General features: G+C 49.4%; 1 protein-coding gene across 1 annotated transcript in view; it reads right to left on the bottom strand.

Annotated features, from left to right (window-relative positions):
- The window catches only part of RTEL1 (regulator of telomere elongation helicase 1), a 236,175-nt gene that overhangs the window by 164,992 nt on the left and 45,065 nt on the right, over positions 1-26,118 (bottom strand). The window contains exons 10-12 of the mRNA XM_086932747.1: positions 4,723-4,820; positions 4,105-4,160; positions 937-1,011 (exon numbers count right to left, since the gene is read on the bottom strand). Coding sequence (XP_086788873.1) covers positions 937-1,011; positions 4,105-4,160; positions 4,723-4,820 — 229 coding nt within the window. The remainder of the gene's footprint in view (positions 1-936; positions 1,012-4,104; positions 4,161-4,722; positions 4,821-26,118) is intronic.

Raw genomic sequence — 26,118 nt, 5'->3', positions numbered from 1 at the left:
CCGTGGCAGATTATACATGTGTAGAACTATACATGAGCGGATGGGCTCCAAGTGTGCAGCTAACAAGAAGTTTCATTACAAGCTGACCCTTGGATCACAATGCAGCAAGGCGCTGCTAGTTTTTTTTTTACTTGTGATTGATTCTGTGAGGTCTATAGGTTTACAGATAAACGCTCACCTTCAGCACCAAGGACAGAAGATTGTACATCAGCTGATGAGCCCTTTAAAATGGAAAAGAGCTTTAACTCGGTGACTTGCAGCATGACCAGCCCTTTTGCGAGATGGGGATTCCTTTCCTGGCAGAGCACGGCCTAATTTGCCTACGGGGCAATGTCCTAGAAGACGTTGTGGACGGACTGAAGGACTGCATTTAAAGAGAACTTTTAAATTAGTGCTGTATCAGCTGTTTACTTGGTTGAGAGTTGCCAACCAGCTGGATCCTTGCATCATGGTATTTGCAGCTTCCTAAGAAAGTAAAGGTGGTCTGCTATTACAGTGCAGGAGAGATGGGGGAGAGGGGAGATGATGTGAGATTGTGTTGATTTTTAAGGCCAAGATCTTGCAGGAAATACCCAGAAAACAGAACCTTGATCCTAGAACCCAAAGGCTGACCTTCTAGGTGTGGTGGTTCCTGGGAAAAAACTTGACATGAAGAAAGGTGTTTCAATGATCCGGTTTTGAAAATGGTGACCAATGCAAGCACCACAACTGCAAGCCGGTCATCGATGGAATTGGCGAGGACTAGGAGTGGAGCCCGAAGTCTAATACAAGATTGAAAACCATGCAATATTGAGAGAAAGTCTGATAGATCTCTGGGATACACCTTACAGCACCGTCATCCTCCCCCATCTAACCCCCAAGAGTCCACCTTCAGCATGATGCACCTTACAATGTGAAAGAACATCTTGACCTCTCCCTGACCTCAACGCGACCTACCTTGTAATACTTGGAGATGGCTTGCTGTATTCCGGAGAGCGACATTCCTTCCTGGGGATCGGCGCAGAAAACGATCTGCAGAGATAACAAAGGTTGGGGAGAGATAAAGGATAAATTAACAGATCAATGGTTCATACACAAAAACTTTACTAATCCCCTAAAAAGTCGCCATTCTTTACAGTAAAGCAGTCTTCGAAGACCTGTTCAAATGTGAAGCAAGGGTTCTGCAGTGGCACGCTTGGGTTAATGTGGATTCCATTTAAGGGTATCAGAAAAAATGAAAAAGGCCACTAGCCCCAGTACCGCCAGGAACAAAAGGACTCGAAGTGAAGAACGTTGGCGGAAAGACTGACACCACCCGCAATAAGTGTAGCCTAACCCGGTTTCCATAACAGATCTAATGCTGGAGGATCAGCAATTCTACCCCCTCCTGCTGGAGAATGAAATATTGGACAATAAGACAAGACAGGCAAATTGGAAAGTAAAATTTCAAAGAACAATTGCCATTAAAGACTTGATGGGGGAAGAAGACCAAGGTAGTATCAGTGGCTGGAGCTCTGCATAAAGATCCTCTCAGAGTCTGAATCATGCTGTATTCTTGCTGTGGAGGCTGATTAGCCTCAATGCAAACCTTTCTTCCCCTTTTTATCCCTCCGCTATCCTTCTCACTCCAAATAACGGACTAATATCCACCACTGAAATTACTTTCATATTTCACCATATTCATTCACCACAAATCCTTTATGGGCTTCCTGAATACCATGTTTCAACACCCCATCAGGGGTAACAAGCGCTATATAAATACAAACCTTTTTTTCCCTCCTCTATCCTTCTGCTATCATTCCAAATCCAAATAACTGACTAACCTATCCACCACTTAAAATGTACTTGCATGTTTCACTATACTAATTCAACACTAATCCTCTATGGGTCTCGGAGAAGCGTGCTACCTGCCGAAAAAGCGCTTCAACGCCTCATCAGGGGTAGTAAGCGCTATATAAATGCAATTACAATACAATACAATACCTAAGAGTAGTCAAACTGCTTGAATTTATGAGAGAAGGGTTTGATTACCTGGCAGCAGAACGGCCTTTATAACGCGGGCAGAGCCACGCATGCTGTTTCCCGCAAGGAAAACCATGCTTGCCTTAACCTCGCATATGTGTGGTTAAGGCAGTGCGCGGTCTAGATGCTGGGATGGGCGGGCACAGGAAGAGGGAGGATCGGGGGAAGGACACGGTCTGGTAAGTGGGCTGGTGCTGGGCTTTGGGGGAGTGGGGGTTCGTTTTTGAGGATTGGGGCAGTTTTTGGGTCTCGGGGAGGGATAGGTATTAGGGCTCGGGGGTCTCTGTAGTGTTTAGGGATCAAGGGGGTCTCGGGGTATTGTTTAGGGATGGGGGTCAGAGTAGTGTGTAAGGATCGGGTGGTGTAATGTTTATGGCTTGGGGTAGTTTTTAGGGCTGGGGGGTCAGGTTAGTGTTTAGGGCTCAGGGGAGGGCGGGGGTAGTGATTAGGGCTCTGGGGGGGGGTCGGGGTTGTGTTTAGGGCTCAGGGTGGGGGGGGGGGGAGCTAGGGTCTGGGGTGTGGCCACACATCCCTTTAGCCATGCATGCCTCTGTCATACAACCTCTCTCATGCATAAATGATGCCAAAACATCAGCTTGAATATATAGACCATGCAAGTGTCCCTATATAGAAGATATGTTCTGCTGCATACATGCATCCGAAAAGCAATAAGCAGGAAATAACTGAGACATGTTAAGCACTTTCACTTGAGATGCAGAAACATCTATCCAGGAAGCAGATACTGGAACCTCTCAGGGCAATGTATCGAGGTAACAACCTTCCTGCCATTGAATCCAACTTACTAGGTTCCCTGGCATTAGGGTAGATCTGAAACAGTGTATCACAAAACAGGGACAAGAGGCTTGATCTCTGAAGGAGCCACAGGAATGCAAGCCAGCCTCTGATCTGTTGTCTGATGGCAAGCACTTCCAGCGCGTCAGACAGGACGGTAAAAAGAAAACTAATCCTAGGCTTGATGTCAGAGGTTCCAAATCAAGCTGCTGTGCAGCTTCCATATCCCGGACAGACTCGGGTAAAGAGATTCCCTACTGACGGTATTAGGGCATGTCTTCAGTTCAACTGACCAGCCTCATCTACACCTTCATTTGGGGTCTCAGGCATCGCCAGACCTTTTTCTGCACGGACATAGATAGGGAATAACTTCTAAAAGTTTGTCTCTCAGTCCTCAGAACCCTGTGTGCCAAAATGGCCCCAGACAAGGGTGATGTCAGGGAAGGTGGAAGCACAAAAGTGTCCCAGGACTCCAAGTTTCAGAGAGTGTGAGACACAGTGGTGCTGGACACAGAGCCTTGGATGACACCCATGCTGTTGAATGAGATGAGACTACCTCCTCTGAGAGCACAGACAGGATGCTAGCAGTAAAGGAATCCGAAAGATGGGTCACATAGGAGCATGGAAAAGTAGGGGGAGGAAAATTACTAAGAACTATTCAGGACTCCTAGACATGGGTCCACCTTTTCTGTGTATTCTCTTCGGCACATGAAGGAGTTAGTAAGATGCCCCTCACTAGAAAACAAAGAGTGGTAAACTCTAGTCACTCACGCCCTTACAGCCTTTGGGTCATCAAACGACATGGCACACAGACCTCAGTGTCATCGCGTGGGGCCAGGTGCCATACTTTAGCGCTAGTTTCAGTCTGTCACAGATATTCAATTTCTAACCTATGCCCAGCATTATAAGGATAAAGTATCCATAAAAATGATGTCTCTTGGGCACTTAAAAAAGTACTTTATGTGTGATGCTCACGAGGAGCTCCTTATGGACTGGTCGACATTATTGTCCTGGAGACAAAGGCACTCTGAAACTGCTCAGAGAACCACTGGGGAGATGTGTAAGGCTTCAGATCTATCCTGAACCCACAAGCTATTCCATAAGGTGAGGAATATGCAGAGAATTGTTCTGTTGCAAATAGTTATTTTTAAGACTCTCCCAGATGTTGGGGAGAATACTGGACAAGTCGATGGCTGAGGTCCCTCCTGTCTATTGTGTATAAGCATGAGTCCCCATCTGTTTCCTTGGCCTGTCCTCATTCTGGAAGGGTTAGATGAGTGAGGGCCTTTGTTTCATCACCATCAGTGGTACCTGAATCATCTCAATCAGCTTCTGCAGCCCAGACGTATTGGTGAATATCCCAGGGCCTGGAAGGAAGAAAAACACCATGTTACACCCTTAGCACCTCTGCACTGACTACAGCAAATCAGAGAAGAGTATCTTCAACCAATGGCAGAAATAAACACGCATACCCTCAGGTTTGCAGAAATGTGCCTTTGGCTCATGCGAGCCAGTATCTTTAAGACAGGATCTAATGTCCACCCTGGGCAGATCCACTGGGCACCAGGACACTCCCTGATGAGCAAACTTGATTTAAGGTGAGATCTTTGTGCAGTTCCATGTGGCTCGACAAGAGTATAATTTTGATTACCTGGTACGCCGCTTCTTTGACGTTTCTTACTCTGTGGAGGGCCCAATAAAAAGAGCTCATGCAGACATTGGCCTGATAGAAATATCTTATACTGAGTCACATGCAATCCCCACATCACCCCTTTATCCATAATGAGACACCTAGTAACCAGCTAGTATTTAGTGGCAGTGGTAGAGGTCCATGTGCACCGGGCTCAGTGACCTAGATACATTTACTGGGCACAAACACAGCCCTCAGATCACTTTCACGACTCGAAAGCTCTTACAAGTTTAACTTACGGCCTCCTAAAAACTGTGTGATCTGCTCCAGGGACTCAAGCAGGACAGTCTTGTTTTCAAAAGTGATCTGCGCTGCAGCAAACAGGTCAAAGATGTAGCTGGAAAGAACAAAAGGTAAGCATCAATACCCAGAAGGCAAGGTTCAATTAGCAAGAGACCTAGAATAATGTGCACTTCTTTTTATATTCCCTTTAAAGAGGTCACCTCACCATAGTCAGTAATTCATCATCATCATGCGCACTATTGTATAATATGGTCTCCCTTTTCCTGATGTCACTCCAAAGCTGTGTTCACTGAGCACTCTTCTTACGGTGAGCCCTTGTCCCACACAGAAAACTGGATGTCTCATTAATTCCCTGCTCACTTTTTCCTACTGAACACTTATACAACTGGATGCATTTAGCTAACCTAAGTAGCTCCACAGCGACTCCTGTCCGCCTAGGTTTGAATCCCTCTCTCATTACCAACCAACGTGAGATCGCAGGGTGGTGGTATGTGATTATATTGCCTGGAAAAGAAAACTGACCAAAAATAATTAAAGAAAAAACATTGGGACTAACACATCTAGGGAATAAAAAGGTTAGGAGAAAACAGGTACGTTTAGGCAGGCAGGGACAACAGAGGAAGTGGTAGGAAGATATATATGGATATTTTCACAAAAAAGACAGTTCGAAAATAAGTTATGGTTGAGGCTAAAATGGGTAAAACCACTGAAATTTGCAAGTTAGGATATGCAAAGCACATAACGCACGCCATAACTGTTGCTAGACTACTGGCTTTTACATTGTTCTTTCAATAAGGGTGTTTTATTCGGTGTAGGGGAAATTAGAAGGCCCTCTAAGAAGTTTGTCCAGGATGAGAAATGACGCTAGACTAGTTTAATCTGAATCATGGCAGGAGCATATCAGTCTCTGCAGCTCTAGAACTATTACCAGATAAAGTGAACATACTGTGGGCAATGTTCTTTCTTCCAATTCATATAAAAGTGCCCCAAGACAATGAAATGGGTGAAATCATTGGGAATACTAGATTGAAGTAGGTGCTAAAGGGCAGCGTGATTTTCACCTAAATCTTTCCCAAGAGGTTGCTCTGATAAACTAGTTATCCTGAGAGGTTATGAAACCGGTGCGCAGAATCTTTGGATCGTCTTAAATCCTATATCAGCCACCACCCATTCCGAAAGGTATGCATCAGCAACATTTCCTAATGGGAGGGGGCTAAAAAAAAAAGCAGCCCTGGCAGTATAATCTTGCCCTTCGACTGCCAGCATGCAGGACCCATGGACATGTGAACACTGCCTTCCCACTGGCAAGATGACTGATCCCAATGGATGCTGCGACAATTACACAAATACAGGCAAAAAAAGACATTGTAGACAACAGTGAAGCAGTAGACCTGATGAACAGGAGAGCCATTCCGCAGAACTGAGCCTCCCTTCCTAGTGTCTAGGACTATGCAGATACAACAAACACTGGTCTTGAGTAACAAGTTCACATCCTCTCAAATAAATAAAATAACTAAGCAGAAAGACTGTGACTTTATTACTCGAGAAGCTGAGTGCAATGCAGGGCTTTGAGCTGCCAATCATTCATGTGCTGGAAGACGTGTTTACTGATGGTTCAGATGGAATGACTGCCAGATATATCGTGAACACGGTTTGTTAAAAGAGTAAATGAATCAATCTTAAAAAATTTCTTTTTATTGTTTTTGGAGAAACATGATCTAGGGAAGCCATGTGAGTCCATCTGCTACCTGCTAGGAGTGCACTACAATGGAAAACTGCAACGCTACAGTATCACGAAGATACTCCAAAATCGGACCACTTTATAAAATATACGCGGTGCTGTATAATAAAAAACAATTTGCTTGAGAAAATGCCACCGAGTCATATTAAAGAAACTTAACATTTTATAAACAGGTGTATTTTTGCAGCAAAAATAAAGGCGGGGGATATAGTAGTACTGAATAGGTACATTCCCTCCAACAAAGTATGGTTTTCGGTCATAAACTGCACCATTTTTTATAATGTTAAGCTTGCTTAAACTGGTGTAATTCATTATGCATGTCAGAAGGGCAGCTTGGTAAGTTTAATTGTAGTGTTAAACAAAGGCTCTTCTGGTATTTTTAAGGACAAATATTTCATATTGTTAAGCAGATGCTTGCGTGTACATGTCCAACATAAGCTTATTGCAAACACGTCAGTTAGACTGGTTGTATTTGAAACCCAAATCACTTTTTACAAAGGTATTGGAAAAAACAGACTGCTATATGATTATATTTTATATATAGTGTTCAACCAATTTCTTTTTTTAATTTTTATTCATTGCAGTACACATCAAACAAACATTTGGCACATAGAAAGTCACCATGCATGCACATCTCTCCATTGGTTACACAGTTCTCGACATACACCCATTTAAGATAATGGCAGTAATTCCACACTAAGCACATTTCCCCTCGTCCCCCACTGATATATGATCATTAGAATGTATCGCTTCCCGAGGTCTGTGTAAAGTCGTAGACCCATCTTGGTCATCATCCAGCTCTAGTCCATAATGTCTAAGTCAGGGATGCCAAATCTTAAAAAAACCTTTTGAGGCATCCCCTCATTTTATAAGTTACACGTTCCGCCCCCATGTACATATCCATTCCCACTCTCCATTCCGTCAGAGTAGGGACTTCTTGTGCACGCCATCTCTTAGCCATGTCTCTCTTAGCTACCGCCAACCCCAAGTTATATAAGACAAGACTCCATCCTGGGCAGGTCTATATCCGACGGTATGCCGAGCAACACATTTGGTATCTTTCGGAAGTTGGAACCTAAGTATCTCACTTAACTCTCCCATTATCTCGACCCAATATCTTTGTATATGCACGCAGTCCCACTGTGTGTATAAATGTACCAGTCTCCGTCTTACACCGATTTTTTAGAGACAGGATCTTGTTATGTAAGCTCTATGGAATATTTTAAATTGAATTAACCTCAATCTCAGTTTGATGGCTCTCTCTCTCTCGGGTACATTAGCGCCCCCTCCCAGTCTATATCCTCCAAGTTACCTAAGGAAATCTCCCACTTACTCCTCAGAGCTACCAGATTTTCTGGGGTGTTATTAATAAGTGTCTTGTAGGTCCAGGATACCACCTTTTCTGATATTTTCTCTTGCAAGAATCTGCTCTCCAGCAGAGCAAAATCAGGTGTACCTGCAATGTCTATCCCTTCTGCGGTCCAAGCGTGTTATATTTGCATGTAGTTATACCTTTGCCTATCACCCATTTGGAATTCTTGCTGTAAGGCCTCAAAGGAGATCTGTGAGCCCTTCTTTATTAAATCCCCCACTGTTGAAATTCCTATCTTGTCCCAATCTTTGAAATCTTTCAGTTTACTCATTTCCGGAAGAAGCATGCCTTCCCATAGTGGGGTCTGCCTCGTTATTTTCTTGTCCCAGACCATTTGCCTTTCTGCCACCCTCCACCCCTCCAATGCCCTCGGGGTTGCCAGCAACAGGCTACAGACGCGCCTCCCTCCATATATAGGGTGCATATGGGCGCGTGATTCAAATTGTCTCTGCTCCACTACGTAGGTCTTGTGTGTTCTTGGTAGGTGTCCCCACTCATTGATTACTATAAGGTGCGCGGCTAGATAATACCCTCTAATGTCCGGAGGGCTATGCCCCCATTATACTGATTGCGATGCAGTGTGCGAAGCGGGATACATGGTTGTCCCCCATCCTACAGGAGTGTGCCAACCCCATTGTCTATTTCTCCAAATATGTCCTCCAGAATTTTGTAGTGTTTGTTCTGTAGAATATATAAACGCTTTGGGAGCGTAATCATCATGTACATTGCCGTTCTGCCCTACAATGTTATGGGTAATGACTCCATCTTTCTACATCTGTATGTAAGTGTGGAACCACTCTGCGGATATTGCGCGTGAGGCATTGTGTGATGTCTGTAGCTATATACATCCCTAAATACTTAAAGCCTTCCGTAGATATTTGGAGTTCCCTGGGGAGATCATATAGCTCATGGGGCCCGCCCACCTGATAGAGGACTGATTTGCTCCAATTGGTCTTATAGCCCGCAAGTTCTCTGCATTTTCTAGTATCTGGAAAAGGGTTGTGATCTAAGATGAGGGGTCAGTGACATACAGAAGAACGTCCTCTGCATACAGTGAGATGCGTTCTTCGATCCCATGTGCTGTGAATCCTTGTACCGCTGAATGTGATCTTATTATGCACGCTAGTGGTTCCAAAGTCAATGTGAAGAGCATCGGGGATAGTGGGCACCCTTGTCTAGTTCCCCTCTCGATTATAAACTCCTCAGACATCGTTCCGCACCCTTGCCTTTGGTGCCCTACAGAGTAGCTCGACCCATGATATGAAGTTAGGGCCAAACCCCAGCCTCTTTAATGTCTGCCACATGAAAGGCCAGTGGACCGCATCAAATGCTTTTTCTGCGTCCAATGACTGCAGCAAGTGTGTCTCCAGCCTGTCTTGGACCGTACTTATCCAATTTGCTAGTCGTCGTAGGCTGAACCTTGTCGCCCTACCTGGCATAAATCCCGACTGTTCGGCGTGTATAAGGGGAGTAACCACTGCAGCCAGAATCGATGCCAAAATCTTCACCTCCACATTTGGGAGAGAGATGGCCGGTAAGCACCACAATCTGTTGCTGGTCTCCCCGGTTTATGGATTACCACTACCGTCGCATGCCAGGGGCAAGGTACCCTCGTTCCCGGGCCGCCCGGAACATTTTAAGGAGGTGCAGTCCCAAAAGTGCAGAATTAGCCTTAAAGAATTCCGCAGATAGACCATTGGGTCCCGGGGTTTTCCCTGACTTTTGTGTATAAATGGCCCCTGTGACCTCTTCTAGCGTTAGCTGCCCCTCTAATTCTTCCCAGTGTTCAGGGAACAAGACTAGCACCCCATCGAGGTATTCTTGGATCTGAGCATCTCCCACCTGTTTCTTGGCTTTGTAAAGGGTGGCATAGTATCTTACGAAGGCATTAGCTATGTCCCTTGCTGAGGTGAGGTGTTGTCCTTCCCACTGGATGGTGTGTATCCACCTGGCATCTGTCTCTTTTCTACCCAACCACGCTAACAGCCTTCCCGCTCTATCTCCTGTTTCATAGAGGCAGTGTCTCGAAGCAAGATACATCAACTTCGCTTCCTGACGTGCCAGCGCTTGGTATTCTGCACTTGTTATGCCTTTCTGGCGAATAGTGGATTGGGTGGGCTCCTCCCCATATCGTGCTCCAATTGCCTACATTTATTTTCCAGCATCTCCATATCTTGCCTTTCTTTCCTGTTTTTACGACGATCGCATTTTGTGCTCTGTCTCAACACCGCCTTAAATGCCTCCCATAGAACCACTGCTGAAGGTACTGATCCCTTATTTTCTAGGAAATACAGCTCTGATTCTACCCTCAACTCCTTTGTTATTTGCGGGTCTCAGGCGTTTAATCTCCACCCACCCTTTTCTCTACGGGCTCCTCGGCCCACTGTTAAACACAAGGGTGAATGATCCGAGAGTCCTCTTGCTAAATAGTCTATTCCCGTCACCTTACCCAGTCCACCCGCTGGGGCAAAAGAATAATCCAGTCTAGAGAACACCCGGTGGGCGCCTGAAAAGTAGGAATATGCCCGATCCATTGGGTGATGTCTACGCCAAATATCTTGTAAGACTAGGGTATGAGCAAATTCGGCCAGCATTGTATTCCCTGTCCCTCCGCCAGACACACCCAGGTCTAGCACATTGTTAAAATCTCCTACCACTATATGTAAGGGTGAGTGCGTTGCCAACAGGATTTCCGTCACTTTCTCCAGTGTCTGCCGTTGCAACCGCGGGGGGCATAAACGCTAACCAGTGTAATGTCCCTGTGGCCTCAAAGTCCCTACACCGCGGCATATGGGCCATTTGAGTAAGTCCTTCTCAAATTTTTCTTATCCGAGTCAAAGGTTCTGCTCATTTTCTGGACTTCCCTTGAGTAGTCCAGGAACACCATGATTTTCATGTTCTCCATCCGAACCTCGCCCAGGCGTTTCATTTCGCGTTTCATTTCGCGTAGTATGACATCTCTGTCTTGATAGTTTAAGAAGTGAGCTATGACTGGTCTGGGGGGCGTCTCCGCCGGAGACCTGGCGGCCGGCATTCTGTGTGGCAGCCCAATCACGAAGCAGGTGGAAAATTGGACATTTGTGAGGGTATCCGTTAGCTACTGGAGAAGGAATGTACCTGTATCAGTCGCTTCAATAGCCTCCGGAAAACCTATGAAGCGCATGTTGTTTCTTCTCGCTCCTTTTTCGGTGTCATCCACTTTCCACAAGGTCTACTTCAAGGTGCTCTTTAGCTTGGTAACATCACCCTGCAGGTCGTGCACTGTGTCCTCTTTTTCCGAGATGCGCTGCTCCGCTTGCGTTACCCTCTACGCTAAGCTTCGGAAGTCTTGCCTCAACAGTGTCACATCGGTATGGACTTCGGCTATTTTGTTTTCCAATGCCTCGCGAGATGCCTGTATTGCCCGTAGGAGAGCAGCATTGTCTGGCATGGAGAAGGGCTGTCCGGCCGCCTCAGGTAGCGGTGCTCCCTTTTTGGTATACCGGTCCATCTTCCCTTGTCTTTGGGGGCTTGGGGTCTTTATCTTTGGCCATCTTAAAGCTGCATCCCATATCTCTATGACACAGTCTGAACACCTCTGGGGTGTCTGCCCGTCCAACAAGCTCTTGCACCTGACTCGGTGTTCTAACTCCGGTGGGCCTCTCTCACTGTAGCTCTCCGTGACTCCACGTGTCCCCCCCTTCTTCAGTGTCGATGCGTGGCGTAATTAATTCTACACCTACTTCTCACCAACTGGGGCTCGAGTGTTGGGGTCGCGGGATGTGGTAGTTCCCAAGGTAGGTGCCTACCTGCCTCCAGTTGCCTGCTCCAGGATCTCCGATTTAGTCTATGGTCAAACTCTGGGATGAGCCCTGGCCTTTCTCCAGCATTTATTGGGGTCATTAACCTCTCTCCTGTCCTTTTGCAGAACTGGGTGTCAGACCCTCTGCAGACACCTTATTGCCTGTAGGAGTTTCTCCCCATCCTCGCACAGCTGCGTTCAGCCGACCAGTTGCGGGCCGCTAGAGCAAATATTCACTCGGCCGCAGGTGCATCTTGGAGTCCCCCTGACCTCCGGGAACCTCTGTCCAGCTCGCAGTCTCCAGCCTGAGTCCCAGGTTACCCTGCAGTTGCCTCCTAGGCGGTCAGCTATTGGCGATATCTCTCCCCAGCCTCTAATGGGCCTTTCAGTCATGTTTCAGGATTCAGCTCTGTTGAGGACCTCCCGCCCCTCTCAGCGTACAGGGTCAAGGATTAATCACCTACCCGGTTCCTTTCTGGGTGTGTCTGGCCCTCGATAACGGACCTTGCCTCCTGTTGCTCTCCAGGCCTCGACCAGGGAGTCCCCCTGCACACTTCCCTCATTTGGGGTTCGAGGGTGGGGCGCACCTGCCCGCACTCCGGGTTCACCGTTGCTTCACTGCCACCTCATTCAGGATCCACCAGCTGGTACGATCCCTACTCACTGTCGGAGCCGTCGGAAGCAGTGGGCCCAGACACGAAGGGCGAATCCCGTGTCTCCCAGCTCACCGCCTGAATGCTTCTATGGGTGACTAGCCATCCTGAGACTGAGCTCAGTCACTCGTTCTGGCCCCGTATTATGTGTTGTGGTAGGCCGCAACCGGGGCCCTCCGCTGGTGCCTCTCCCCCAGTGGGTTTGAAGGAGGGGCTCACCTGGCCGCGCTCTGAGGTCTCTGCCAACCTACGGTCACGTCAGACCTCGCTTGGGCACCACCAGTCAGCGCGATCTCTTACCACAGTGTCTGCTGCCACTATTCCTGGGTTCAGGCACGTAGGGCAGCCCCAACTTCCTCAGGCTCACCACGTCGCTTCAGGTTACCCGCTGCCATTTTACCCAGTCTTCGTCTTCCCAGCATGGAGCAATCAAACCTTCACCCGCGGTTCCCTCGCCTCGGACACACCCTGCCGCCATGGTTCCAGGTAGTACGAACCTTGGGAATAATGTAGCGAAATTCACGAGTGATTTGAGGCAGGATTACAGTACGGATTACCGTGGGGCAGCCTGAGCTCCGGCAGACACGTCTAGTTGGCCATGGTGCTGGCCATGCCCCCTGTTCAACCCATTTCTAAACAAAGAGTAATTTAAGAGGTGAGAGGCAGTGCAATACTCTAAGGTGCTCATGCAGGGTGAGAGAGAACATTAATAGTCAAAATCAGTCATGTAGCTTTCAAAAAATGGTGAGAATGGTTCAGATTTACAAGGGATCAGACACAATTACATTTTGAATGGAAATATTTGATGGTTAAAGAACTCACTATCCCCTCTGTCCTTGTTGAACATCTGGTAGAAGTATCTATGGTTTATCATTATCAGGACTACTAGATTTGATCTGGGAGTGATTATTTGTTCGATATGTGGAGGAAGAACAATTGTTACTTACCTGTAAACAGGTGGTTCTCCAGTATTGGTGTCTTTCATAGATTCACATGCTTGAATATTCCCCGTCGTCGAAGTGGGAGTCCCACGGTAAATAAAATAGCAATAATGCTAAATATATATAAATATATATGTACACATAATACATGATAAAGAAGAGGAAAACATAATAGAAACCTCAAAAAACGATTCCTACATAGGAATGCATGGTAAAGAGAAAAAACTATTTGTAACACATCAGTGTCATTATGTTGGGGGCGTGGCTTGGATGCCGAGGAGGTAGGCTGCGTGAGCCCGGAGCTCCGCACCCGATCCCAGATATCATCCTGATTATCCACGCGAATTCCAATGAAAATTGGAAAATCCGTGATTTAAAGGCATCACGGAGGCAGCGGCGCTCGGAGTGGACGACCTGGAGCTGTTCCTCGTCCTGAAAATCGACCTCGAATAAATGCATTGGATGAGCTGCCATCGATCTAAGATGGCGTCCTGATGCCTGTACAATAGTCGCAGTCGACGGAGGTGGTTTGAGGCCTGATTCTCCTGTTGATCCAGTACTGGCGGTGATCACCAGACCGGAGGACCTCCCCTGACCTTCTCAACACAGGTGGCCTTTCCTCGCTTTGGTGACGAGCTACGGGGACGCACGACCGTAAGATGATTCTTTGAGGAGGCCCCAAAATGGCGGCGGCTCTGTGACAACGATCCCGACTCTCCGCGCACAGACTGGCATTTCGAGACCCCGCTGTGGCAGAGGACTTCCGGGAACTGACCCCACGGGTGCGATCAGAACAGCGTCCAGTGTTCTTCAGGTGTCTTAGATCCCTGATCCTATCGCCCGGGGGGCTATCCGGTGGCGAGGCCCTGCAGTGCGGAGACAGCGAGGAGAACAAAGGGGGTCCTAGGAACCAGGGCCTACTGCAGATAGGATGGTGAAACCGAAAGGGAAGGGGGACGGTGCGGCTGAATCGGAAACGATGGATGGAGCGGATCGAGACCAATCTGCTCTCCAGCGCATGCAAGACCGTATCCTAGAGGCCATCACGACCACGAAAGACGCCCTGCAACAGGACATCGCCCAGGTGGCGACGGGCTTAAGTCTCCTGAAAGCGGACCATGACAAGCTCAAAGACAGAGTTAAGGATATGGAGATATCTATTCAGGAATTGGCCCCGGACCATGCAGCGGTGAAAGCACAGATGGCGGATGCTTTGGACAGGCTGAAGGTGTTGGAGAGGAGGGCCGAGGATGTGGAAAATAGGAGTAGGCGCAACAATGTTCGCCTCGTGGGCCTTCCGGAAAAAATTGAGGGCGATGACATGGTGGGCTACCTCGATAATTGGCTACGCACTGAGGTGGCGCCAGAGGGACTATCTCCTTTCTTCTCCTTAGAACGGGCCCACAGGGTTCCAGCCCGACCTCCGGCCCCGGGCCTGCCGCCTCGCCCGGTGGTGATTAAGCTACTTCACTACAGAGATCGAGACTGACTACTACAGAGGGCGAGGGAAGCAGGACCCTTTCAAGTTGACAATCACAGAGTCACCCTGTTCCCGGACTACACTTTTGAGACCCAAAGACTCAGGGACAATTTCCTGTCGCTCAAGCGTGAGCTCCGTGGGGAGGGCATAAAATACTCCCTTCTCTTCCCAGCGAAGTTGAGAGTGGTGGTGGACGACAAGTCGATTTTCTTTACTACCTCGGCGGACGCTTGGGCCTGGTGGGACACGTACAAGGCTGGTACGGACGGTGCTAAGGCCAGGGCGGAGGAGGCTAGAGAGAAACAGCCGATAAGGAAGTCGCAACGTATTCGCAAGAATCGGCGGAGAACTGGGAAACCACCGGTGCCACAAACGGAAACAGAGAGAAAGGCAGCCCTACAGGCGGTGGTTGACCTCTCTGGCACGGCAAGGAGCCAGTCCGGGAAGGGTACGGACTCGGAGGAGCAGGGCACGGGATCAGAGACGGGACTCTCGGAATTCGGAAGAGCCAAGGGCCCCATCGTTACGCCTCAAACGTCTGGGGAGATACTCGAGGCATGAAATGGTGGACTGGAGGAGCGACCTGATGGACAGACACTGGGGCACTGTGCCCGTGTACACTGTTTACTACTGTATAGGACTTCGTGAGTCTTTCATGGGGGGATCATGGGGCGGGATATGCGGGACTGATTTGTTTTGACGTACTCTCTCGGCAACGGTCCGCGCCCTACTGGCCCTTAAGGTCATCGCAGTGGAGGCTGCGAGTATTAGTGCCTTTCTTTGAGGGGTAATTTGGTTGAGACAGTTTGGATGGGTTTACTTCCAATTGCAGGGGGGCCTGTCCTGGGGGGGTGGGAACCGAGAGTAGTTGGGGATGCTCAGGTTGGTTTTGGGGAAATGTGGGGTTCGTTTGTTTGGAGTGGGAGGGGGGGGGGCAGCTTTATGTTGGCACAAGCGCATGGTTGATGGCTGTTATTGTTCTGGCTGTGGGTGCAGGGGGATATGGCTAACACGGGGGCTTTGAAATGTGTGACCTGGAATGTGCGGGGTCTCCATACCATGGTGCGTAGACACAAGGTCCACGCGTATCTGAAACGTAGGGGTGTGCATATAGCCTTTCTTCAAGAGACGCACCTCACCAAGCAGGAGGGAATAGCGCTGCAGAGGAGGTGGAGGGGGCAGCTCTTTAACACAACGTATTCGGCCTTTGCGAGGGGGGCATTGATTTGGATAAGGGCAGGGGTTCCCTTCCAGGTTACTAAAACAGTAGTAGATCCAGAGGGTAGATTTGTGGCTGTGGAGGGGAGACTTAGGGGACGGATAGTATCCCTTTGTAGTGTGTATGCTCCGAATGTAGATTTGCCTGCTTTCCTGACAACGCTTTCGGGCAAACTGGCGAGCTACTTGGCGGGGCCGATGGTCATGGGAGGAGATTTCAATTCGGTGGTGGATACTGATTTGGATAGATCCCATCCCCCTTTGCACGCCTCCCCGGTACACAGAGTAGCGAAACGCCGACTAGACTGGCAGGAGAGCTGGGACCTGGGGGACGCCTGGAGGGTACTACACCCTACCACAAGGGACTCCTCCTTTCATTCTACTTTACATGACCTGCATGTTAGGTTGGATGTGTTTCTGTGCTCTTCGCATGTGCTCTCAGCAGTGGGAAGCGCGGAATATTTGGCCCGCACGCTGTCGGACCACAACCCCCTGTTGTTGTCCCTGAACTGGATGGTGGAAGTCAACTGTGTCCCAACATGGCGGCTGCAACCTGATACATTGGATGATCTGCTTTTTAGGGAGGCCTTGGGGGAGCGAGTGGCACGTTATTTTGAGGAGAATAGTGGCTCTGCCTCCACTAGGGCTGTGGAGTGGGATGCGTTTAAGGTGGTGATCAGGGGACACTGTATTGGGAGCGCTGCGGGTGTTCGTAAGACTTTGTTGGATGGTCTTGAAAGAGCGGAGCGACGGTTGAGGGAGACGGAGAGAGAGCGCCCGAATCACCCTGAGCTCCAAGAGGGGGTTAGTGGCGCCAGAGAAGCGCTGGCGGTGGAGTTAGAGCGCTTGCGTAGCTTCGACCACAAGGTATATCTGACGAGAGCGCATGCGGAGGGTGATAAAGCAGGGTCGATGCTGGCGTGGCTTGCCAACCCGATCAGGCGGGGTGCACCAATCATGGCGGTTCAGGAGGAGGGGGGCGGGCGGGCTTTGCCACACCCAAGCCGGGATCCTGGATAGGTTCAGAGCGTATTACGAGGGCCTGTATGAGAGCGGGCTGACGGGCGGGGCGGAAGAACTGGAAACCTTCCTTGGAGGGTTGCAGCTACCACAGTTAGAGAAATCGGAAGCAGAAGAGTTGGGTCAGCCTATAACGGTCGGGGAGATAGGAAATGCAGTAAAACAGATGGCTAGGAATAAAACCCCAGGGCTTGACGGTCTGCCGATAGAGTTCTATAGCAAATACTTGGAGCACCTGGCCCCACATCTGCAACTGGTTTACAACGAGGCGCAGTCGCGAGGTAGACTCCCGCGATCAATGTGCGAGGCCCTTATGATCCCGTTGCTAAAGCCTGGCAGAGCGAGTGATGCCCTCTCATCTTACCGTCCACTATCTATGCTCACGACGGATTACAAGATACTGAGCAAAATCCTGGCGAACAGATTGTTAACCCACATGACAGGCTTGATTCATAAAGATCAGTGCGGCTTCATCCCAACGCGAAATACTACCCACAATATTCGCAGGCTGACTAGACTGTTGGGGGCTCCGATACCGGAGGGGGCCACTCCATTCGTACTCTCCATAGATATCGAAAAAGCCTTCGATAGTCTTGAATGGGAATATCTGTATGAATTGATGAGGCGTTTCGGACTAGGGGAGGGCTATATTAACTGGACCAAAGTCCTATATACAGAGGCCAAGGCTAGAGTTAGAGTGGGATCACTGATCTCGAGTCAGTATCCGGTACGACGCGGCACTAGGCAGGGGTGCTCCCTTTCACCCCTTTTGTTCGCGTTGGCAATGGAGCCTTTTGCAGCGGAGGCCAGATCCGGCCACTATTATAAGGGGTTGGCCTATAGGGCCAGGCCGCATGTCATTTCGTTATATGCGGATGACTTGCTGATGTTCTTGGCCGATGCGGAGGGGGAGTTGCTGGGGGCAAGACGATTGCTGAAACTGTTCGGGCGGTTGTCGGGTCTGAAGGTCAATTGGCCCAAATCTTGTCTGTACCCGCTGAGACGGGGTGAGCCGTGCCCCCTTGCGGCGCAGGAACTCCGATGGGAACCTCACTGCCTGCACTACCTCAGCGTTTATATTTACCACACCCCAGCAGATATGCTGGATGGCAACATCACTCGGTGTATTAATGCCTTGAAGGGGTGTATGGATTTCTGGGCTACTCTCCCGCTTTCACTGGCAGGTCGGGTCTCCTTGCTTAAGATGGTGGCACTGCCTAGGCTACTGTATTACTTTAGGACTCTCCCGATTTGGGTGCCGGACTCAGTCTTTCGGCGCCTGAGATCCCTGGTCATAGCGTTTTTGTGGGGCTCGGGTCGGCGGCGAATAGCACTGGATACCCTCTTGCGTCCCAAAGATGAGGGAGGCATGGCAGTGCCTGATTTCGAATGCTATTACCTGGCGGCTCAACTGCAGACTTTCACCCAGGAGGTCGCGAGGGTGTATCGAGGCCCGGAGCATTCTAGAGATGAGGGTACTCCGCGGCATGTGCTGGCGTATATCACGTTGCATCAGAAGCTATTGCTTAGGGATTTGACGGTGGAAGAGCAGACGTTCCGACTTTGCCGGAACCGGGCGCGCAAACAAGCGGGAATCCGCCACATGTATGCTCCGGAGATCCCGCTGGGGATGATCACAGCTCTGCCTCATGGTGGAGACTGGTCAAGGTTGCTAGGTTGGGAAGACGGCATATTGCTTCCGTTTCAAGAGCTGCAGGAGCGGTTCGACCTTCCACGAGGCGATTATTTATTACATGCGGCGATAACGGGCGCCATGCAGGACCACTGGGGGGAGGGATTGCAGGAACCTGCGACCTCCATGGCGTGTCAATATGCGATGATGGCGGCCGGAACCTTTAAGGCGGTAACCTGTCTGTATTCCAGAATGTTGCGGGAGGCCTTGCAGCCGCTCACAGCTCTAAAAGCTAAGTGGGAACTGGACCTCCAAATGGAGATTCCTGACGCCACTTGGGGTCAACTATTGCGGAGGGCGCGGAAGAGCACGAGGAACGCTAGATTCCAACTTATACATTTTTATATTATTCATCGGGCATACCTCACACCAGGGAAAATACGGCAGTACTTCGGGGTTGAACAAGCGGCCTGTCCTAGGTGCAACACGCTGGGGGCGGATCTGGGACACATGCTGTGGGATTGCCATACCTTGGGGGAATACTGGCAGGAGGTTGGAAGAGCTTTAAATAACGCCACGGATAGGGAGATACAGTACACCAAAGCAGTAGGGGTGCTGCACTGGTTTCCACACACATCCAAAAATAAGACTACCAGCAGATTCATAGATATGGGGCTGATATTAGCGAAGAGAGAAATTACCAGGAATTGGAAATCGAAAGTGGGGCCCACATACAAGCGTTGGTATGGTGAATGTCTGAGGTGGGCAGCTTGTGAAAGCACCTTACGATACCAGATGGCTAGGAGGACCGATGATGAGAAAGCCATGGAGAGGGCAACAGCATGGGAAATGATGGTACAGGCACTTTGAGATGATAATGGTGAGGAGGAGGGAGAGGAGGCGGACTCTGAAGCGGCCGACCTCAGTAGCGCACCTAGGAGCACACCTTTAGCGAATGTCTAACTCCTCCTTGCACACACTAGACCTTATCTCTTTTCTAGGATTCTACTATAGCGCTGCTACGGGGGGGGGGGGGGTGTTCAGGAAAGTGGGAGTTGGGGGGGGTGGTTGTCAGGGGGTGGGGGAGGGGCGAAAATTTAAAAGCAGTCCACGTCTTCCTGTATTTCTGGCTATGGACATTGGACAAGGAAGCAGGAAATGGACTCATTATATTTGTTGCTCAGGCTTCTACCTGGAGACGTGGATGGCATGTTAGAGGGGGCGAATTGAATATGTGCCTTACTGCTATGCTGCTCAACTATTTACTACTATGTTGTCTGTGCAATTATTTTGGTACTGCAATAAAAACGATGTTACAAAAAAAAAAAAATCAGTGTCATTATGTTAGTCCAAATTACAGCCAATCAGGCGCTAGCACTCTCTAGAACCTTCTCCTCAGAAGCTCAAGCCCTCAGATTTTCGTAGCACCAAAGTGACCAAGAGTGCATGAGGAGAAGAGAGCCTCTGAGGGGAGGAGGGTGGGTCGCATGTGAATCTATGACAGACACCAATACTGGAGAACCACCTGTTTACAGGTAAGTAACAATTGTTCTTCTCCAGTATTAGGGGTGTCTTTCATAGATTCACATGCTTGAATAGAATAGGAAGCAGTAACCTCCGAAAGCTGAGATTGCTAGGCACATATGGCAAATGCAAGACAGTAATAATTATACAGTCATGTAAAACATCATAGCAATCAAAGCAAAAAGAGCAAGGAGGGGGGAAACAGAGGCTCACCTTAATGGAAAAGATGGCGAAGCACTGCCTGTGCCACAGCGGTATCCGCTTCATTGATGGCATCCAAACAGTAATGTTTGGTGAAGGTGTGCCTGCTGGACCATGTCGCTGCACGGCAGATCTGATGAAGAGGCACACCAGCAAACAAGGCGGTGGATGACGACAACGTCCTCGTAGAATGAGCCCTCACTGAAGACTGTAATGGCTTGCCAGCTTGTGAATGGCAGAAGGTAATGGCTGAAGAAAGCCAACGGGCAATTGTTGGTTTGGAAACTGGATGCCCCTTACGCAGGGTTCCGTAAGCTATGAACAGTTGATCAGACTTGCGGAAGGAGGCAGTTCCGGCAATGTAGAATCTAAGTCATCGTTTGATGTCCAAAGAATGTAAGCGCTGTTCCGCCGGAGAGCTTGGGTCCGGAAAGAAAGTTCGTAGGAACACCGGTTCATTCAGATGAAAATCCGTAGGCACTTTAGGTAGGAAAGAGGGATTGGTGCGAAGCGCCACTCCATTAGGTTTGAACTCTAGATAAGGCGGCTTGATAGTAAAAGTGTGAAGGTCGCTCACGCGACGAGAGGAAGTCAGAGCTAAAAGCCGCGCAACTTTCCAAGTGAGGAATTTGATATCCGCCTTATGGATAGGCTCAAATGGTGACTTCATAAGTTGAGATAGGACAACATTGAGGTGCCAAGATGGAGGAGGGCGCCGAACAGGTGGGAACTTGCGGAAGAGCCCTTTGAAAAATTGCCTTATGATTCTGGATGAACAGAGGGAAGAAGAACCATCGTGTCGAAAACAAGAGATTGCAGCTAGGAAAACTCTCAGGGTAGCATGTGAAAGTCCTGACTGAGCGAGACTTAAGAAGAACGGAAGAAGCTGCTCCGGAGTGGAATGGATGGGAAGGACATTCGCTGCCACGCACCAATGACAAAATCTCTTGCACTTGAGTTTGTAAGTTTTGATGGTAGACGGAGCCCTAGCTTGAGCAAGGATGTCGCTGCATTCCTGAGATATGTTCAAGTTTGCGAATTCAAGGGGCTCAGGTTCCATGCCGACAACTGTAGTGTGGAGGGGTCCGGATGGCACACTTGGCCCCTGTCCATCGTTAGGAGGTCTGGACAGGCTCGCAGAGGAATGGGCTCGCACTGGGACAGCAGAAGCAATTACGAGAACCATGCCTGTCTGGGCCAACGAGGTGCGATCAATATGATGTGGCAGGGCTGTCTCCGCAACTTCCACAGCACCCGCGGTACTAGCGGAATCGGCGGAAAAGCGTAAGCGAATAGATCGCACCAATCGATCAAAAGGGCATTCCCGCACGACCCGGGGTGGTGATACCAACTTGCGTAAGACTGGCATTTCCAATTCTCCGGTGTGGCAAAGAGGACTAGAGCTGGGTGACCCCAGCGGTGGAACACAAGATCCAGAGTCGGCTGGTGCAGTTCCCATTCGTGGGTTGAGGATGTGGACCTGCTCAGAGAGTCCGCCAGGATGTTGGACACGCCCGGCAGATGGACAGCTGTCAAGGTGATCTGATGTTGGAGAGCCCAATCCCAGATCGACTGGGCCAAGCGAGACAGATGCAGAGACTTGGTTCCTCCCTGTTTGTTCACGTAGTGCATGCTGGTGGTATTGTCCGTTTGGATAAGCACTGACTCCCCGTGAACTACAGGTAGGAATGATTTGAGTGCATGGAAGATCGCCATCAACTCTAGCCTGTTGATATGCCACTTGCGTTGGGGCGGAGTCCACTTGCCTTTGATGGATAGGCCTTGGAGATGAGCGCCCCACCCCTCCAGAGAGGCGTCCGTCGTGAGCTCGAGCTCTGGTGCGTGAACGAGGAACGACAATCCAGTCTCCAAATTGGTTGGCTGCGCCCACCAAAGCAAGCCTTTTCTCATGCGGGCCGTGACCGCGACCAGGTCGTTGAAAGACCCTGAGACCTGACGCCACTGTAAGTCCAGTTCCTCCTGAATGGGACGGGTTCGCAATCTGCAATTTGGGATCAGTGCGATACAGGATCTTGCCATTCCCAAAAATGACTTTAACGTCCGAACAGAAACGGACTATTTTCTTCGAATGAGGGAGACCAGACGAAGGATCTTCTGTCGACGCTCCTGTGAGACGAACGCTTTTGAAAGTTTCGTGTCTAGGATCGCTCCCAAGAAGTTTCTCTTTTGCAGAGGCGCAACCAGTGACTTTTCGACGTTGATGGTCAACCCCAGGGATTGAAACACTTGTTGGCAAAGACGAGTGTCCTGACATAGATGATGGTGGGATTGAGACTTGATGAGGCAATCCTCCAAATATGGAAAGATTTGAACACCCAGGAGACGCAGGTGAGCCATCACGGGGGCCAGTACTTTCGTGAACACACGAGGAGCTGATCGCAGCCCGAAGGGCAGGACCTTGAACTGATAGTGCATTTGTCACACTTTGAAACGCAGTTACTGGCGATGTTGATGGATAATTGGGACATGAAAGTACGCGTCTTGAAGGTCTATGGTGGTCATCAAATCCTCGCTGGATAGAAGACACAGGATTTCCAGTAATGTCAGCATGCGGAAAGATCGTCATTTTAGGAACTGGTTGAGAGCCCTCAAATCCAGAATGGGACGCCAATCTCCGGTCTTCTTGAGTATGAGGAAGAATCGAGAGTAAAATCCTTCTCCCCTCTGATGTTTCGGGACCACTTCGACTGCTCCCTTTAAAACAAGAAGACGGACTTGATGGTAAAGCTCCTCGAGGTGTGGAGGAGGTGGGCCAAAAAGGTGGGGTATGAGGAGGAATCTCGACGAATTCTGAGGTATGACCCCGCCGTACAATGTCCAAAACCCAGCGGTCCGAGGTGATGGAGGACCACTGAGAATAAAACAGAGAGATTCGACCTCCAACAGGTTGGGGATGGCAAAAGTCATTGACGCTTAGGAGTGGAGCCACGATAGGAGGACTTTCCCCTATAGGGTCTGGAGGGCTGTTGACGAGTCTGCTGAGAGGATGTGAAACGCTGGTTGCCCTGGTTGTAGGAGCGGTATTGTTGCCCTCCTCGAAAATTTGAAGAAGTTCCGCGTCCGCGCGCACCTCGAAAGGACTGCTTCCGGAATTGCAACGTGCCCAAAGACTTTGCCGTATCAGTGTCTTTCTTAATGGACTCCAGGGCGTCATCGATGTGAGAACCGAAGAGCGATTCACCATCGTATGGCATATCCAGTATCTTGGATTGGACTTCCTCCCGGAAAGAGGTGGATTTCAACCAACCCTGGCGTCGGAGGGCAGCTGCACTTGCAAGCAAACAGAAACCTGTATTCGCTATATCGACTGCACAGTCGATCATTTCTTCCGAAGCTCTCTGCCCATCATGGAGAATCTGCTGAGCGTCCGCCTTGGAAGCTTCAGGTATAAGATCCATTAATGCAGATATGTCTGACCACATCTGCCGGTCATAGCGTCCTAAAATGGCCAAGGCATTGGCCGCACGGACAGAAGTAGAGGCCATGGTTGAAAACTTGCGGCCAATAGCGTCTAGGCGTCGACCCTCTCTATCTGGAGGTGCAGTGATTGGAGACGCCGGGTTCCGGGCTCAACGCTGTGCAGCTTGAGTGACTACTGAGTCCGGCTTAGGGTGAGAAATCAAGCTTGCCGGAGAACCAGTCGGGGCCTTGTATTTTTTCTCGAGGCGCAGTATTTGAGCAGGTAACGAGTTTGGAGATTCCACGAGTTTAATCCCCTCCTTCCACACAAAATCGAGATTAGAATCGTGTGGACCTGCTTATAAGGCTTATCCTTAAAATCGTAAAGGAAACAGTCCTCCTCACGTTGCGATCTAAGTAACTTGAAACGCTGAGCCACTTTGTCCATTAGTAGATGAAAACTGGCGATATCAACTGGAGGTGAATCACCAGAGTTTCCCGGCTGAGGAGAGGGCGTCTGCGCTCTATAATTGTCCCACTCTGCCATATCCTGGTCGCCTGCATCTTCGTCCGAATTGTCAGGGACCTCTCCGTCCTCACATTCTGGGACCGCCTCATCATCCGCATCGTGCGGATAAACCGTAGTATGAATCCTGATGGACGTCTGAACCTGAGACGAAGTTGTAGGTGGCAACACAGGCAGAAGAGACGGTAGTGGCAGTGCAACAGCAGCAGGAGATGGTACGGAAGTACCTTGTGGTGTTGCTGGGAAGCGACGGTTGTAATCATCCAACATATGTTGGAGATTTGAGATTAATGTTAATGGTATTGTAGCCATAGGCACTTGAACCAACCATTCGTCAGGTTGGGACTCTTGGTCTCCGCCATCTTCGTCAGTGTCTGTGTCCTGACATTTTATAATCAAGTCAGAGGGGCTATGGGCTGCCCCAAATGTGTCACCTTCATTTTCAGAGTCACTCTCCTGCTCGGAGGTAGTGGCGAACATTGGAGACGGTGGTTGCGGCTCTGGAGCAGGGATCTGTTGGCTCGGAGCCTTATTGCGACGATAGGTGGACTCAGCAGAAGGTCCTGAAGTCTTTAAAGGCACCAAAGGCAAAGAGGAAAATGAAACTGGTGCCACCGTCGACGGCGCCGTCGACGGAACTGATTTGGCTGTCGACGAGGATGATCTTGCAGAACTCATCGTCGACGGAGTCGTCAACGGGGTCATCGCCGATGGGTAATCCATCGCAGACGGAGTCGTCGACGGAGCCGTCGTCGACGGCACGGTCGTCGACGTTGCAGTCGTCGACGCAGGTAGAACCTCCGTAGACTGAGTCCTCGTCGACGGGGCTTTGGTCGACGGAGTCTTGGTCGACGAGACCTTGGTCGAGACTTTCGTCGACGAGGATTCTTTCTTTTTCGTCGACGAGGTGATGGGAATCGTCGACGGGACAGGCTTGGAAGGCAGAGAAACTCTCGTCAACGTGTATGCTGTCGACGAGACCGTCGTCGACGAAGTAAAAGCGGACGCCGTCGTCAGCGTCGTCGTCGAGGATGCAGTCAGTGCGGTTCTCGTCGTCGGAACGCTCGTAGACGGTCCCGTCGACGACGGAACTCTAAGAGGCGTGGAAATACCCCGAGAGGCAGAAGAAGACGCTTGAGAGCCAGGTCTCGTGGTAGTAGGAGTGGTAGGGGACACCACAGAAGCCAGAGGCAGGGCCATTTTCTTCTTTTTGAGGAATGGTGATGGAACATCCTGTACACTACCACGCTTAGAGGCAAAAGAAGGAACAGATTGTAAGCGTTCTGCATCTTACAGGGCAGAATCTTTGTCCTTTAGACATTGAAGCCAAAGGAGAAGACAGCCTTTTCTGTCCTTAAGAGTCTTAGTAGAAAAAGTTCTACAGAACTTGCAGCTGCCAGCCTCATGATCTGGGTATAAACAATAAATACACTTCTGGTGGGGGTCCTTTTCAAAAAGGCGCAGCTTCCCACAAGAAGAGCAAGGTCTGAATAAAGACTTCCTAATTGACATTCTGAGGAAAAGTCTGGAACTAGAAGTTTTGAGGTGAAGAAAACTGAGCAGAGCTCAGGGACTCCCTTCACACGACGTGCAGTAGAAAATATGAGGGCTTGAGCTTCTGAGGAGAAGTTTCTAGAGGGTGCTAGCGCCTGATTGGCTGTAATTTGGACTAACATAATGACACTGATGTGTTACAAATAGTTTTTTCTCTTTACCATGCATTCCTATGTAGGAATCGTTTTATGAGGTTTCTATTATGTTTTCCTCTTCTTTATCATGTATTATGTGTACATATATATTTATATATATATATATTTAGCATTATTGCTATTTTATTTACCGTGGGACTCCCACTTCGACGACGGGGAATATTCAAGCATGT

Source organism: Lissotriton vulgaris, chromosome 7 (genome assembly GCF_964263255.1).
Source record: "Lissotriton vulgaris chromosome 7, aLisVul1.2, whole genome shotgun sequence".
Lineage (NCBI taxonomy): Eukaryota > Metazoa > Chordata > Amphibia > Caudata > Salamandridae > Lissotriton > Lissotriton vulgaris.
Note: the sequence above shows the minus strand (reverse complement) of the source record. Positions and strands in the feature narration are given on the sequence as shown.